The sequence below is a fragment of the Vombatus ursinus genome, unplaced genomic scaffold (genome assembly GCF_900497805.2).
Source record: "Vombatus ursinus unplaced genomic scaffold, bare-nosed wombat genome assembly UNPS02014818.1, whole genome shotgun sequence".
Lineage (NCBI taxonomy): Eukaryota > Metazoa > Chordata > Mammalia > Diprotodontia > Vombatidae > Vombatus > Vombatus ursinus.
Genome location: NW_020954596.1, coordinates 19,318,837 through 19,333,492, shown reverse-complemented (window position 1 = coordinate 19,333,492; position 14,656 = coordinate 19,318,837). Strand labels below are relative to the sequence as shown.

Below are 14,656 nucleotides of genomic sequence, written 5' to 3'. Positions count from 1 at the left end.
CCCTATAGGGAAGAGATCACATGTGGTTAAGGACCCTAGTCAATTCCCTAGTATTGGGGAACTTGAGCCATTAGAAAAGACATTGTTTTTGTTATTCAGTCATTTCAATTGTGTCCAACTCTTTTTGTGACCTCATTTGAGGTTTTCTTGGCAAAGGCACTGGAACGGTTCGCCATTTCCTTCTTCAGCTTATTTTACAGATTAGGAACTGAGGCAAACAGGATTAAGTGACTTGCCTAGGGTCACAGAGCCAGTAAGTGTTTGAGGCACTGCACCACCTACCTGTCCAGAAAAGATATATAGTCACCTGAAATACAACATGCTCAGAACAGAGAACTACATCCAAGTTGAGGGGGAGTATCAGAAGGGGGTCAAGAGGTAACATTACTTAATGACTTTCAGATCTATCTTTTGACCATAGTCCTTCCAGATAATTCTGATAATTCCTTCCTTTCTGACCTGGCCAATATGAGCAAAAGGAATCTAACATTATTTATCCCTCTGCTTAGTTAAAAAATGTAGCCTACATAAGGTCTCAGATAACTTTAGTACAACTTTGGCTCTTATTGATGTCAGGTCCCTAAAACTTTAATACCCTCTTCAGCATTCTAGGGGTGTCCCTGAGGGGCTTGCTTAAGCCCCTAGCAGTGTGCTTCTATTAAAAATCAATGTAGTCATTCAGCCTTAAGTGTTTTTTTAGAAAGGAACATGTACTAAAAGGTCATGATAAGAAATTAGTACAAAACATCCCAAGTCTGTGATACACTCTCCCACCCATACAGAATCCAGGGAAGAGTAGGCTCAGGCTTAGAGAACACATGTGGCAAAGAAATAACTCATAGCTCTGGGATGCTACAAGTCCTTTTCTCCCATGTGTAGTGTGCTCAAGAAGCTCCCCTTAAGCATGGTGAACTTCATCCATCTATCCTTGGCTCCTAATGCAGATACTACTATGAGCTGATCTTGAGATGATGCTAGAACACTAGTGGGAAGGATCTCCACTGGCCAAAGGGGAAAGGAGATTTGACCAAAGGTTTTTACCCACTGATAGTTCTTCCCCACGGTGTGTTGGAAAGAAATACTTCCTCCAACTTCTAGAAATCAATCCCTTCTCATCTTGTTTAATAATTTTAAAATAATCCTTTGAGCTATGGCCAGCTTTCTGAACCTGATTCTTGTGCAACATCATCCCAATTGGAAAGCTGTTTAGTACTTTGTCTAAGGCCTATAAAGTGATTGATTGAGACATTCTTAATTAGTTAAGGTATTAAAGCAAAAATGAGATGGGGTGGTATCCACCTCACCCTTTATTCACTGTCCTCCAAAAATCTCCTGCAATATGTTTGATACAAGTGAAATGCTGGATAGCCTTTTACTGACTTCTGCATTATCCATCTCAAATGTCTTTCCCAATGTGGAAATTCCTACTCAAACATGGTCATTCATATTCTTCCATACCTCAACATATATTTTGGTACAACTTGACAAACATCCTGCAAAGTCCTAATAGGCTACTGCCTGTCTTGTTGCTTAGGGCCTATCCCATCCCAAAACAACAAAGGAAAGAAAAAATAAAATCTCCCTTGGGGGGTGCGGGGAAAGAATTAGGGGCTTGGAATTGGCTAGAAGCTAGTCCCTCCCATTTCATGTGAGAAACAAAATCAGTTTAGCTTGATTTTAATGTAGCAATGCTGGCCCACTAGGGGCTACAATTCTTGCCCTCTTCTTCTCTCAAGGAGCAACCTCCTTCAACGTTGGTTCATTTGGTTGCCAAGGGTCACAACAATGGGATACATTTCTTTCTACCTTCCTCTTTTAAGCAATCCATCTATGCTAGACCTCCCCAATGCACACAGACCACGTTTAATCATCGACTAACTTAAAAAGAAATTTAAGATCTGAGTCCCTTTCTTTATATCTCTCTTCAGTTCTCCAAGAACCTAATATATTTGTTGAATTTGTTGAACTAAATTGTTTGGTTTATCTTGGACATGGTTTGTAACTGTGAATAATTTTTAAATGCTTTTTCTTTTATTTCAGAAATTTGATTCAGTAGAAGATATAATTGAGTACCACAAATTCTTTCCTATTGTGCTTATTGATGGGAAAGATCAAACAGGAACCCACCGAGAGCACTGTTATCTCAAGCAACCTCTCTCACCTGGCAGAATCTACTCATCCTAAGAGGGAATGAGGTCTTTATTTTACCTTTATTTCAACAGATCTGGTATTCATGACATTCTGCAGAGTTCAAGAGATGACCAGTTGATTTTATTATGAGTGGAAGATGGACATTCTCCAGTAAAAACTGAAAATATGTGCTCTGAAAAATATTTCCTTAACAGCTTATGTAATATCTAAGAATTATTAAACTGGAGAATGAACAATTATAACTTAGAGCTTTAGTTTAGAAATTTTTGGGCAGCTAGGTGGCACAGTGGATAAAGGTCTGGCCTTGGAGTCAGGAGGACCTGAGTTCAAATCCAGCCTCAGATATTTGATACTTACTAGCTGTATGGCCTTGGGCAAGTCACTTAACCCTGATTGCTTCACCAAAAAAAAAAAAATTTCTATTGGTTTAGTGATATTGAAATAGAGTGCAGAATTGAGTAACATCTTTGACTGATTCAAAGCTTAATGATAGAAACCTATAAAAAAGGGAAAAAAAACTCTCAACAGGTAGATTCAGAAAGACACATGGATCAGGGAAGTAACACCTATGTAGAAAAGTCCGGTCATCCTCATTCATTGATGACACTCATTGATTCAACCCACGGGGCAGGCATTTCAGTTTACCTGAAGGTAAAAGGTGCCCTGAGGAAGAGAGTGTGGGAAGCAGACTCAGGCCACCAGTACCATCTCCCCATAGACCTCAATGAAGTTAGCTCAGGACTTGAAAGCTAAGAGCCCTGGGAACAGCAGCACAAGGGAAACCACTGGCTCTGCTTCTAGTCTGGTGGCCCCTACAGCCATTATTGAAAAAAGCAGTCACTGTGAAAAAGAGATCTACCTTCTTCATCACTACTAAGTGATAGCCAACTGCCACTGACAAGAAAGTAAGACCAAGAGCCCTTGGATTGTCAGCTCCCTCCACATTCACCACCAGTACTACTTCCAGTTTATCCTCCAAAGCCATCATCCTGTGAATCAAACCCTGTGGAGAGGACCTGAAGAATACTTCTGTAGGTGTTACAGGTCAATCACCACGGAGCACTGTCCATGAATCAAACTGGAGAATGAACTACCCCTACCTCCTCAGCAACAACAGATTCCGAAGACCCAGAAAAGACGTAAAAGGTCACAGATCTTTTCTGTTGAGGTAGATCTTATCAAGGCTGAAACAGGATGATGGTAACTAGCTCCTTCTTCACCAAAGACCTTGGCACTGTCGTAAGTTTCAACATTAGGAGGAGATATCATTTTCTCAGTGAAAATTATATTAAAAAAGATACATTAACATCTGCTTTGATGATGCACTCTAAGTACAAGAGAATCTATCCATCTAACTTATGACTGAAACTCAATATAGAATGAGAGCTCCTTGAGAGCAGGGACTACCTCTTCTTTTCCATTTTCATCCCTGGCACCTAACACAGTGTTTTGTACCCAATAAATACTTGATATTTGATTTTTCTTTCACTTATTACAGACTTAGAATAGACTTATTATAATAAGATTTGGCAGACAGAAAACAAATAACAATAATAAACATAACTGTAATGTAAGGAAGATTAGGATTGGCCTCCCAAAGGGGGTGGCATTTGAGCTGGACCTTGAAGGAAGGTAAAGATTTTATGAAAGTAAGGTGAGGAGAGAGAACATTCCAGGTCTGGGGGACAACCAATGCAAAGACACAGAGATGGAAAATAGAATGTCAAGTATAAGGAATACCAAATTAGCCAGTATGGCTGGCACTTGGAGTTAGTGAAATACAGTAGGATGAACTTAATCATAAAAAGGAGGAGGATGGTGGCAAAATGAATTAGAAAACAAAACAATAATTTGCTCTATACAAGAAGCACATCTAAAACATAAAAACTAATGATGAATTAAAATCAGGGGTTAGACTAGAACTTCTTATTCCTTCACTGAATATAAAAAAGCTTAAGTGGCAGTCATTCTCTAGGCAAAGGAAATTGTAAAAATTTATATAGTCAGAGCCAAGCAGAGAAACTGCATTATTTAGGCCCTATAGAAATGGAACACACACACAGACACACAGACATACAACATGCCTCTAAGATTTAGATGTGATAGATATTTGGTGATTAATGAATGGGAATCACAAAGAATATATCAATTCTTTAGCATTGCATGGTGCCTTTACAAAATCCTAAGTGGTGACAGGACATAAGGAGCCCATAAACAGATACAGACAAACCAAAATATTCCAAACACTCTTCATAGACTATAATGCAACAAACATTGTAACCAATAAGTAAAATATTAATAAAGGACTGAGAGGCCAAATAATTATATCCTAAAGAATAAATGGGTCAAAGAACAATAATAAGAATAATGAATAATTATATTAAAGAAAATAAGGAGATAGCATGCCAAAATATGTGGGGGCAAATCTAAAGCCATCCTTGGGAGAAAAGTATGTCTTTGAACACTTACATTAACAAAAGAGAGAAAGAGAAGACCAATTAGTTGAACATGAAATCAAAAGCAAGAAAATTAAACAAACAATCCCAAAAGAAGCACAAAAGTAGAAATCCTAAAAATAAGATAAAAAAATATAAAAACAAAAAAAACTATGCAACTGATAAATAAAAATAAGAACTGATTTTTGAAAAGACCAATGAAATATCAACCAATCAATAAATACTTGTTAAATGCCTACTCTTCAGGCTGTGTGCTATATACAATGGACATAAATATAAGTAATAAATCATTCCCTGTGTTTTCAAGGAATTTGCATTCTAACGAGGAGACAAGTATATATGCAAGTATATGCAAAATAAATACAAATAAGTACAATTTAATTAAATATAATGTAGTTGAGAGGGCACTAACTTGAGATCATAAAAGGTTTCATGTAGGTGGTGATTGACCTTCATCTTGAAGGAAGAGGGATTCTATGAAGCGGAGGTGAGGAGAGAAAGTAGTCCAGCCATGGGGGAAATTCAGTACAAAGACAAGGAAATGGGTAACAGAGAGCCATGTCTGAGAAACAGATAGAAGGTCAATTTGGTTGGGTCACAGATCATGGGAAAGGGAGTGATGTTCAATGATTCTGGAAAGATAAATTGGGGGCCAAAATGTAAAAGGCTTTAAGAAGAGTTATATTTGGTCCTAGAGTCAACAGGAACTACTGAAATTTATTTCATAAGAGAGTGATACAGTCAGATTTATACTTAAAGAAAATTAGTTGGCAGCTGAGTGAAGTAGTGAGAAACACTTGAGGCAGGGAGAGCAATTCAAAAGCTATTAAAATAATTTAGATGAAGGCTCATAATTTGTTGAATGAAAGTAGTTGTGTGAACAGAGGGAAGGGGGTAAGATAAATGAGAGGTAGAAAATGCAAAATTTGGTAACTGGATGTGTGAGATGAGGGAAAATGAGGAATCAAGGATAATGTCAAAGTTATAAACTTGAAAGACTAAAAGAATGGTAGTACCTTGACAGAAATAGAGAAATATTAAAGAGGGGTAGGTTTGGGGAATAAAGACAACAAATTCAGTACTGGAAATGTTGAATTTGGGATGTCTCTGGGAAATGCAGTTAGAAATATTATTTGTAGAAAAAAAGTAAGAAATAAAAGCTTTCTCAGTAACACCAGGAGTAAAGCAAGCATTGCTCATTGTCTTCGTTCTCATTTAACAGATCTGCAAGAAATACTAGGTATAGCAATGACAAGAAAAGTAAACTGAGGAAATAAGCATAAAGAGGAGAAACAGTATTATCTCTGTTATGGTGTTAAGAACCAACCATACCAAATTTAAGATAATGGCTTCAATAAAGAAAAACCCAGAAGGAAGAAATAGGAAACTAAATTTGATTTAAAAATACAACAAAATGCAGTAAGTATCTGGGAGATGACATACCAAAACACATGTAGGTCTTTAGTCTACAACTAAAACCAATTTCACACACAAAAAAGACCTTAATACTTGGAAAAGTGTTTAATAGTCATGGCAGAGCCATATCAATTTAATAAAAATCATATTACGCAAATAATGCTACAAAGTTAGTGCTATACCAATCAGATCACCAAAGAGGTATTTTATAAAATTAGACAAAATAATAAAATTTATTTGGAAGCACAAAAGGTCAAGAATATGAAGGTATATTCTATATAACCTCCAGAGTTAGAGAGTTGCCTAGAGCACTGAGAAATTAAATGATTTGTCTGGGGTCATATGGTCTGCATATGTGAGAGGCAGGTCTTGAACCCATATTTTTCTAGCTTTAAGATTGGCTCCCTATACATTACACCATACTATTTTAAAAATTAAATTAAATTTTAGTATAACCCCATTACCACACATATCAATGCTTGGCAAAATCTCACAAATAGTGTATACTCAATAAATAGTTGTGGATTGAATTAATGTATGGTGGCAGATCTCACATCTCCCTTAGAGGTTAACTAGATCTGATCAGTCTTGTCCTACATGTAGTTATGCCAGATGGGGAAGAAGGAATATGGTATCAGTAGATTATATGAAATCTATGGAGTACATGTGTTTTGTTTATGCATGAGTATATGTAAATCCATTCAATAAATATCTATGATGTAACAGAAAAAGAAATATTATGAAGGTGTATAATTTTTAAAAGTACAAAAGGGGCTCAGCACTATATATATTATATATGTATATATGTATGTATATATGTATATATGTATTACTAATCAAAAAGTACTTATCAAAATTACCTAGTATTAGATAATTTTTTAAAAAGATTAGTGAAATAGCCTAGATGTGCAAGACTTAGAAATCAATTAATCAACAAGTACTTATTAAGTGCCAACTATGTGTCAGGCACTGTACTAGGTGCTGGGGATATAAGAACAAAGTACAAAACAATCATTACTCATAAGGAGTTTCATTTGTATTAGGGAAGACAGGTACACGTATAAATACATTAGGCAAAGTGATTAACAAATATTATCTCATTTGATCCTCACAACAACCCTATAAGTTAAGAATTATTATTATTACCACTTTATGGTTAAGATGAAGTGACTTGCCCAGGGTCTCATGGCTAGTATCTGAAACTAGATTTGAACTCAGGTCTTCCTGACTCCAAGCCCAATGCTCTATCCTCTGTACCACCATGCTGCCTCACCAAGAGAAAGTATGTAGAGGGAAAAGCGAAAATGGTCTAGGATAGAAACTTAGGGGATACCTTCATTTAGGAGATGTGACATGAAGTATGAACCAGCAAAGGAGATTGAAGAATAACAACACAGGTAGGGGAACCAGGTGAAAACAGTGCCATGAAAACTCCAAAACAAGGAAGTATCTAGGAGAATGTGGTTAACAGTGTCAAATGGAGCAGAGAGGTTGAAAAGGAAGAAATGACCATAAGACTTCACAATTAGAGATCACTGGTAACTTTCAAATGAGCAGTTTTAGTTGAATGAAGTGAGAAGCCAGACTACAAAGGGTTAAGAAGTGTGAGAGGAAGAAGTTAAGGCATCAAATGTAGGCAGCTTTTTCAAGGAGGGAGGCTGAGAAAGGGAAGTGAGGGTATGTTATGGTCTAATGATGTTTTTTTGGTGGTGGTGGTGGTGGTGGTGTGTTTTTGTTTGGGGAGTTTGGAGGGGATGAATGGGGGAAGGAAGAGTCTTGTGTATGACTGAAGGCAGTAGGGAAGGAACCAGTAGATAGGACAATGAAGATCTGGGAAGAAATGGGGGATGATTGAGATTGCAATCTGTTGGAAAAGACAAAAGTCTAGAGTTTAGTAAACCCAGAAACACAAACTATTGAAGAGGGTGCTCTTTGTAACAAGAACAAGAATTGTTGGGAAATTTGAAAGCAGTTGGGTGAAAAATAAATTACCACTGGAAAAAATTAAATATAAAAAAATAAAATTTAGAATTTTATCTTTCACATTTATGAATACAAATAAAAATCAGAACCAGACAAGATAAAGAAGAAACCATAAAAATAAAAGCTTCTCTCAATTATATAAAATTTCGAATTTTATATAATTTTAGCACAAATAAAATCAATGCAGTTAGAATCAATAAAATATATTTTGGGAAACAATTGTTGCATCAAATATATAAACACCTGTCATACAAACCCTTCAGGAAATTGACACAAAGATCAAGAACTATTATCTAACAGAAAAATGGCTGAACATGAAGAACAAATGACTTTCATAAGAAGAAACTTACACTATCAATAACCATATGAAAATATTTCGTAATCATACTAAAATGTAAATTAAAACAAACTTCAGATACCACCTCCCTACCAACAAACTCACAAAGATGTTCAAAAAGAGAAAAATTCATTGTTGGAAATGCTATGGCAAGACAAGCATACCAATTGGCCAGGGGAAGCATGAGTTTGTTCAATCATTCTGGAATCCAAGTTGAAATGATGTAATGAATGTTATTAAATTGTTTATATTACTCAGTCTAATTCCCAAGGAAGTTATTCCATAGGGCAAATTCCAAAAGACAAAAAGAAGAGATCCATATACAGAAAATGGAGTTGTACATAGCAACATTATTTGTAATATGAAAAGGCTGAAAAAATGTACCCAATGATTGGGAAATAGCTTAGCAAATTGTGGGCTATGAATATGATGGTATATTACTGTGATGTAAAGAATGCTGACTATGGAGAATTCAGAAAAAAAAAGTAATAAATGGTATAAAGCAAACTCGAGTTTTTGCCAGGCAGTGGGTTTTATTCACCACTAGTGCCAGTCTTAGAACCTTTTGGTACACATACAATGACTACACTATGAATAAAGTAGATATTAAGAGGAAACAAAACTGTGGTTGTCCATACTGTTCAATGATACTGCTGTTGGCAAAATCAAAAGACATATTCCTTCTTTCTGTTAATTATCAATAATCGGTTACATGTGTATGTTTCTTTCCTCCTCAATACTGTCCTAAGAATGTACTTTTGAAAGGGTATAGTTTGAGCGTTTGTTGGAAGTACCTTTCTGTCAAAATGTATCAATACATTTGAAAAAAAAAGCTGTAGCCATATCAAGCATATACTTGTTGACAGAAAAAAAATTTTACTACATGTAATTCACTCGTGGCAATAGAACTATGAGAGTTCTATCAACTGGCAAGTGGTAAAATTAGAGTCATAGTATTAAGTTATAATGGAGAGGGGGAGAAACTTTACTGTTACTGAACAAAGCTGTTTTAGGACCATTCCATTCTAGGATATCTGATCATCCTAACCAACAAAAGTCTTGTTCATTTCTGTAGTCTCTACAATCAAAGTTGAATAGATTGTGGAACCCAAACAATTACAAAATTTTACTTCAACCATTAGTTTTCTTCAGTAGACTTTTATTTATTTCCCAGTCTTTAAAACTAATCCCAGTAAAAATTCCTATCCAGAGCTTCATGGTATGCAGAGAAACCTGGAAAGCAGTCTAGTTTTATTACATATGCCATGTTTATTCACATATCCAATCACATTCCATAAAACCATAGAATGGTAGCATTGGAATTCAATTCAGAGCAATGAATCTTTTTTTCCTGTTTTTAATTTGATTTTTTCAATTACTATGCACTTATTTTCTCTCCCTCCCCTTTTCCTAATTAAACAAAAGAAGAAAAAGAAAACCCTTGTAATATGTATACTACAGCAAATTCCCTCTTTGGACATGTCCAAAAATGCATGCCTCATTCTGAATCTCGAATTTATTACCTTCTCTGCCAGAAAGTGGGTAGCATGCTTCAGCTTCGTTTCTCTGGAGTCCTGTTTTATCATTTCATTGATCAGATCTTTCAAAATTGTTTTTCTTTATAATTTATTATAAAGGAATATAAATTGTTTGGGTTCTATTCATTTTACTCTGCATTAGTTCTTACAAGTCTTCCTAGTTTTCTCTGGAGTTTTCCACCAATGAAATGAAATTCCGCAAACATTTATTGCCCACTATTTTCAAAACTCTTATGTTTTGAATTTGTCAATTGGCAAGTGAGCAATACTAAGTAATAACTAGAAAAAGCTTCACTGTTTTTGAACAAAGCTATTCAAGTACCCTAGGTCCTAGGGAACACAAAAATAAAAGGTCATTGTCCTCAACGACACTATATTTTACTAGTGACGGGAGGAAAGGTATTACACACATACACATAAGTAAATACAAAGTAATTTTTTTAAAAAAGACTAATATTGTAATTGAGGAAGGCTCAAATAAAAGATGACATCTGAATTGAGCCATGCAAGGACTTATAGATTCTAAGAAAAAGAGATATGAAAGAACATTTCAGAAATAGAGGATAGCCTTGTGAAGGGATCAAAATAGAAAATGAAGTATCATGTATAGTGAATAGCAAATAGGCCTAGTCTGCCTGGAACACTGTGAGTGCATGGGAGGAACTGATGTAAACTAAGTAGCGAAAAAGGAGTTGTAGTTGGAGTAAAGGGTTTTAAATGGCAAACAGAGGAATGTGTATTTTATCCTAGAAGCAATTGGGAGCCAGTGAAGCTTTCTGAAGAGAAGTGACATGGTGAGACCAATTTGGCAGCTACATGAAGGATGGACTGAAGACAGACTGGAAATGGGAAAAACCAATTAGCAAGCAACTGCTACAGGCTTTGTGATGAGAGTCTGAACTGGAATGATTGCTATATGAGCAGAGAAAAGCCAGATACAAAAAATCTTACATAGAATCAATAGTACGTGGCAAATTATTGGATATAGGGAGAGAAGAGAATGGCTCCAGAGTTGACAACCTGGGTAACCGGAAGGTGCTCTCAACAGAAACAAGTGAGTTATTAAGAGGGATAGGTTTAGGAGGAATAGAAATGTTTCACTTTGGACAGACTGAGTTTGAGATACCCATAGAGCTTCTAAGTGGAGACATCCAGGAGGCAGTAGGTGATATAGTATCGGAGTTCAGGCAAGAGATGTAGATTTGTAAGTCATCTGCATAAAGATGATAATTGAACATAAGAATTCATTCAAAAGAATGAATTTATCATTCTAAAGAAGAAATCGCAGCATATTAGAACTAAAAAGAAACTTAACATACAACATAATACAACATAAGTTTCTCCAAGTTCTATTTTCTAAGCTTCATTCCAGATTGAACATTCTATGTTTTAATTTACCTTTCAAGTATAATACCTGTTTTTAGAAACACAGAACATTTGAATGTGAAGGCACCTTAGAAAACTTAGTCCAATCTCATTTTATAACTGAAAAAAAGACCCAGAGGGAAATGCCCTGCACAAGGTCAACTCACCAATTACAAGTAGACCTAGGTTTCTAACCCTAGTTACTCCACTAACTCTAAGGACATGCCTCTTTCCATTACCACCACTGACACCTTCTGTATCCATTTCCCTTAGAAGTAAAAATAATAAAGAGGAAAAAAAGCCACGGCCATTTATGCACAATTTTCTTTAACTTTTTTTTCTTTTTAAACCACTTTTCAAAGACCCAGAAACCATTACAACGATGCCATGACTTCCAGGCAGAGAAGATTCACCATTATGTGATAGTTTGACAACTACCAAGTACATACACCAGGCTTCCTGGGAACTCTGGAAGCTTACAGCAATGGTCTTGGGGATGTTCCCACTTTAAATCCAGGAGACTTAGGACTGAGACTACTATTAATGGGAGCTCATATATCCAGGCTGGTCATACAATTCCTTCCCACTTCCTTTTAGAAGAAAAACAACAGAAAAAGATGTAAATATAATATTCTTAATAAACTCACTATTTACATTTGTATAGATTTTAAAATTGTCCTAGCATATTTAATGAAGTAGAAGTAATAATGTACCATTAATATGAAGATATGGGTTCTAGTCCCAGTTCTTCCACTAATGAGCTACGAGTTCTTAGGTAAGTTACTTTCCATATCTGGGTCACAGTCAAATGTGGGGTTGAGACCTAGTCATCATTACGGTCCTTTTTCATCCAAATTTCTGTTTCTGTGAGAAGATCCCTTCAAGCTTTGCTTCCATCCCACTTCACACTCTAATGAATCCAGTTGTGACCATCAGAATTATATTCTGGGTTCTCCCTCTCACCATTTTCTTAAAGCAAAGAAATCATTTTTGGTACTACTTCAAAAGAATTTCTTCAAATTGAAAAAAAAAAAGCAGGTAAAATTTCTAATCTTATTTCAACTGGGTTAATGGAAAGTCTTTGTATATCTTCATCTTCTCTGAATAGAAAGTAAAATACATTATACATGAGATAAAGTCAAACTTTAATAACAACAAGAATAGTAATACATTATTACAGAAGTTGAAGGTTTACAAAGGGCTTCCCTCACAATAATTCTATAAGGAATATTTTGTTGTTAAAATTTTGTCTTACTTCCAATTTACTATCTGTAGCGCATTGCCAGTCCTATAGATCAGGAAAGCTGATTAAGAGAGAAGCTGTAACAGGAAACTTAAGACTATGTGATAAGAAAGTTAATGACAGGGGACAGTCTTGGTTAATTAACTTCTTCAAAATACTGATGGATTCACGAACTTGATACTGTAAGTACTACTTCTGACAGTGCTGAATCCAACTACTGTGAAATTCTTGTTTATTTCTATAGATCCTCTAAAGAGCCATCAATGTACAAATCACCCACTATCCACATTTAACACATAACTGAAATCAGGGTAAAAGAATATAACTAGGGGATTGTTGAGTCCATTCCTCTTGTTACTAGCTGGCTCTGTAGGAATGCATACTTTTATTGTTAAGGCAACTTGGAACAATATACAGCTAGCTATGACCTCCACCCTGTCTCAATAACCTTTTTTGGGGGGACTCAAATTCAGTAAGTCCCAGGGTTTTCAGAATTTATAAATCCAAAGATCTTAGGATTTAAAGCTCCAAAGGACACCGGATATTCTCTTAGTCTAATCTTTTCATTTTACAGATGAGAAAGCCCAGGGAGGGGGAAAGATCACATAGTAGACAGTAGAGCCAGGATTCAAACTCAGGTTTTCTGCTTCCTAAATATAACTGTAAATACTTTCTCTTAGAAAATAAAAGAGGTATTTCACCAAATGGCAACATTATTAGTGAAAATTCTCTGGGCTCCAAATTTTTCCATTTGTTTAACATCTGTTGTCATCAAGCAATTAAGTCAAGTGCCATTATCTGCACGTGTTTCCAAAATAGCAGAGGTGGTCAGACAAAGAGAACAAAATTAAAATTGTTCCCAGGACCGGGGTTGATATCATCACAATTTCTGGGTAGGCAAACACAAATGTTGATGAAATATAGCCATGCAGACACTGAATTTACAAGCAAAGAAAGAAAAAAGTTTAACAGAAAGAGGGAAAAATTATTAAACCATTGAGAAGAAAATATTTCTAGCTCTCTAATCTGATTTTAGCTTTTATTCCTCATGGCTTTATTTTGAACTCCCAAATAATAACAGAACACATCTGATCTGTGTAATTGTTTTATAACATTGATATATTGTTCTTCTATGGTAAAACAGTCTAAATAATATTCACATGCATGCTATTTATCTTGTCCTATCAATTAAATTTCTATATGGTCTACCATGAGAGCTATAGCTGCACTTTTTTTTTCTGTTTTTTAAATAGTTAAGTATTCAAAGTCCTTTCTATTGAAAATGCTGACATCTCCCCTCCCACATCCTAACAAATGTATAAAATAGGGCCATACAATAAATTTCATCTTCACTGAAGTATAAAGGAGTTGAAAATGTGCACAAATTAGTTAGGCAAATAAAATATATGGTCACATATTTGAGACATTATTAGATCACTGGATATGGAGGACAGGAGTTTAAATTCTGACTGCTTATTATTGGCATGAATATAAATTTGAATGTCAATTCACCTCTGTGCCTGCTTCCCTCTCTCTGTATATGTAATATAGTATATATGATCTCTAGCATCACTTCCAAAGTTCATCTAACTATCCTTTATAATGACATTAGAGAAAATGATGGGTTTCAATGCCACTGTAAACTTGCATACCACTTCTATTACACAACTATGGTTTCACATACATAGGGTAGAGATTATTTCCATTTTATAGACCATAGAGATTCACACCTCTCTACTCTAATGGGAAAGAAACTGAAACCCAAGAGAGGTAGAGTAACTTATCCCAATGGCACAAAAATAGTTAATACTACAGACCTGACTCCTAAGTTCAATTGCTCTCCATTATAGCAAAAGAAAATTTAGAAACATAGCACTCCTTGAAGCTATGGGCTTACTGATGTGGGGATTATGAAAGTTCATTTGGAGAAATATTTTAAGTTGTGGGCAAAAAGGTGAGCTACTACTATCATTTACATAGCATAAATTATCATATTTCGATTTCATCCTTCTGTCCTTGCATAAAGTGTGATTTAATGTTGTAGAACAAATAAGTGAGATATGAAACTTGATCTTTTGTATTTCCCTTGAGACTCTCCTAGAAATTACCAAAGTAGACAAACTTATCTTCTCTGTACAAAGAGATAAGTCTTCTCTTCTGAGTTGAT

At 35.4% G+C, this 14,656-nt stretch overlaps 2 protein-coding genes across 4 annotated transcripts in view; one reads left to right on the top strand and one right to left on the bottom strand.

The window, feature by feature from the left end:
• The window catches only part of CLNK (cytokine dependent hematopoietic cell linker), a 112,088-nt gene extending 109,611 nt beyond the window's left edge, over positions 1 to 2,477 (top strand). Inside the window, 1 exon segment of the mRNA XM_027836060.1 lies at positions 2,041 to 2,477. Coding sequence (XP_027691861.1) covers positions 2,041 to 2,184 — 144 coding nt within the window. The 3' untranslated portion in view covers positions 2,185 to 2,477.
• The window catches only part of ZNF518B (zinc finger protein 518B), a 49,095-nt gene that overhangs the window by 9,663 nt on the left and 24,776 nt on the right, over positions 1 to 14,656 (bottom strand). The gene's annotated exons all lie outside the window — the stretch shown is intronic.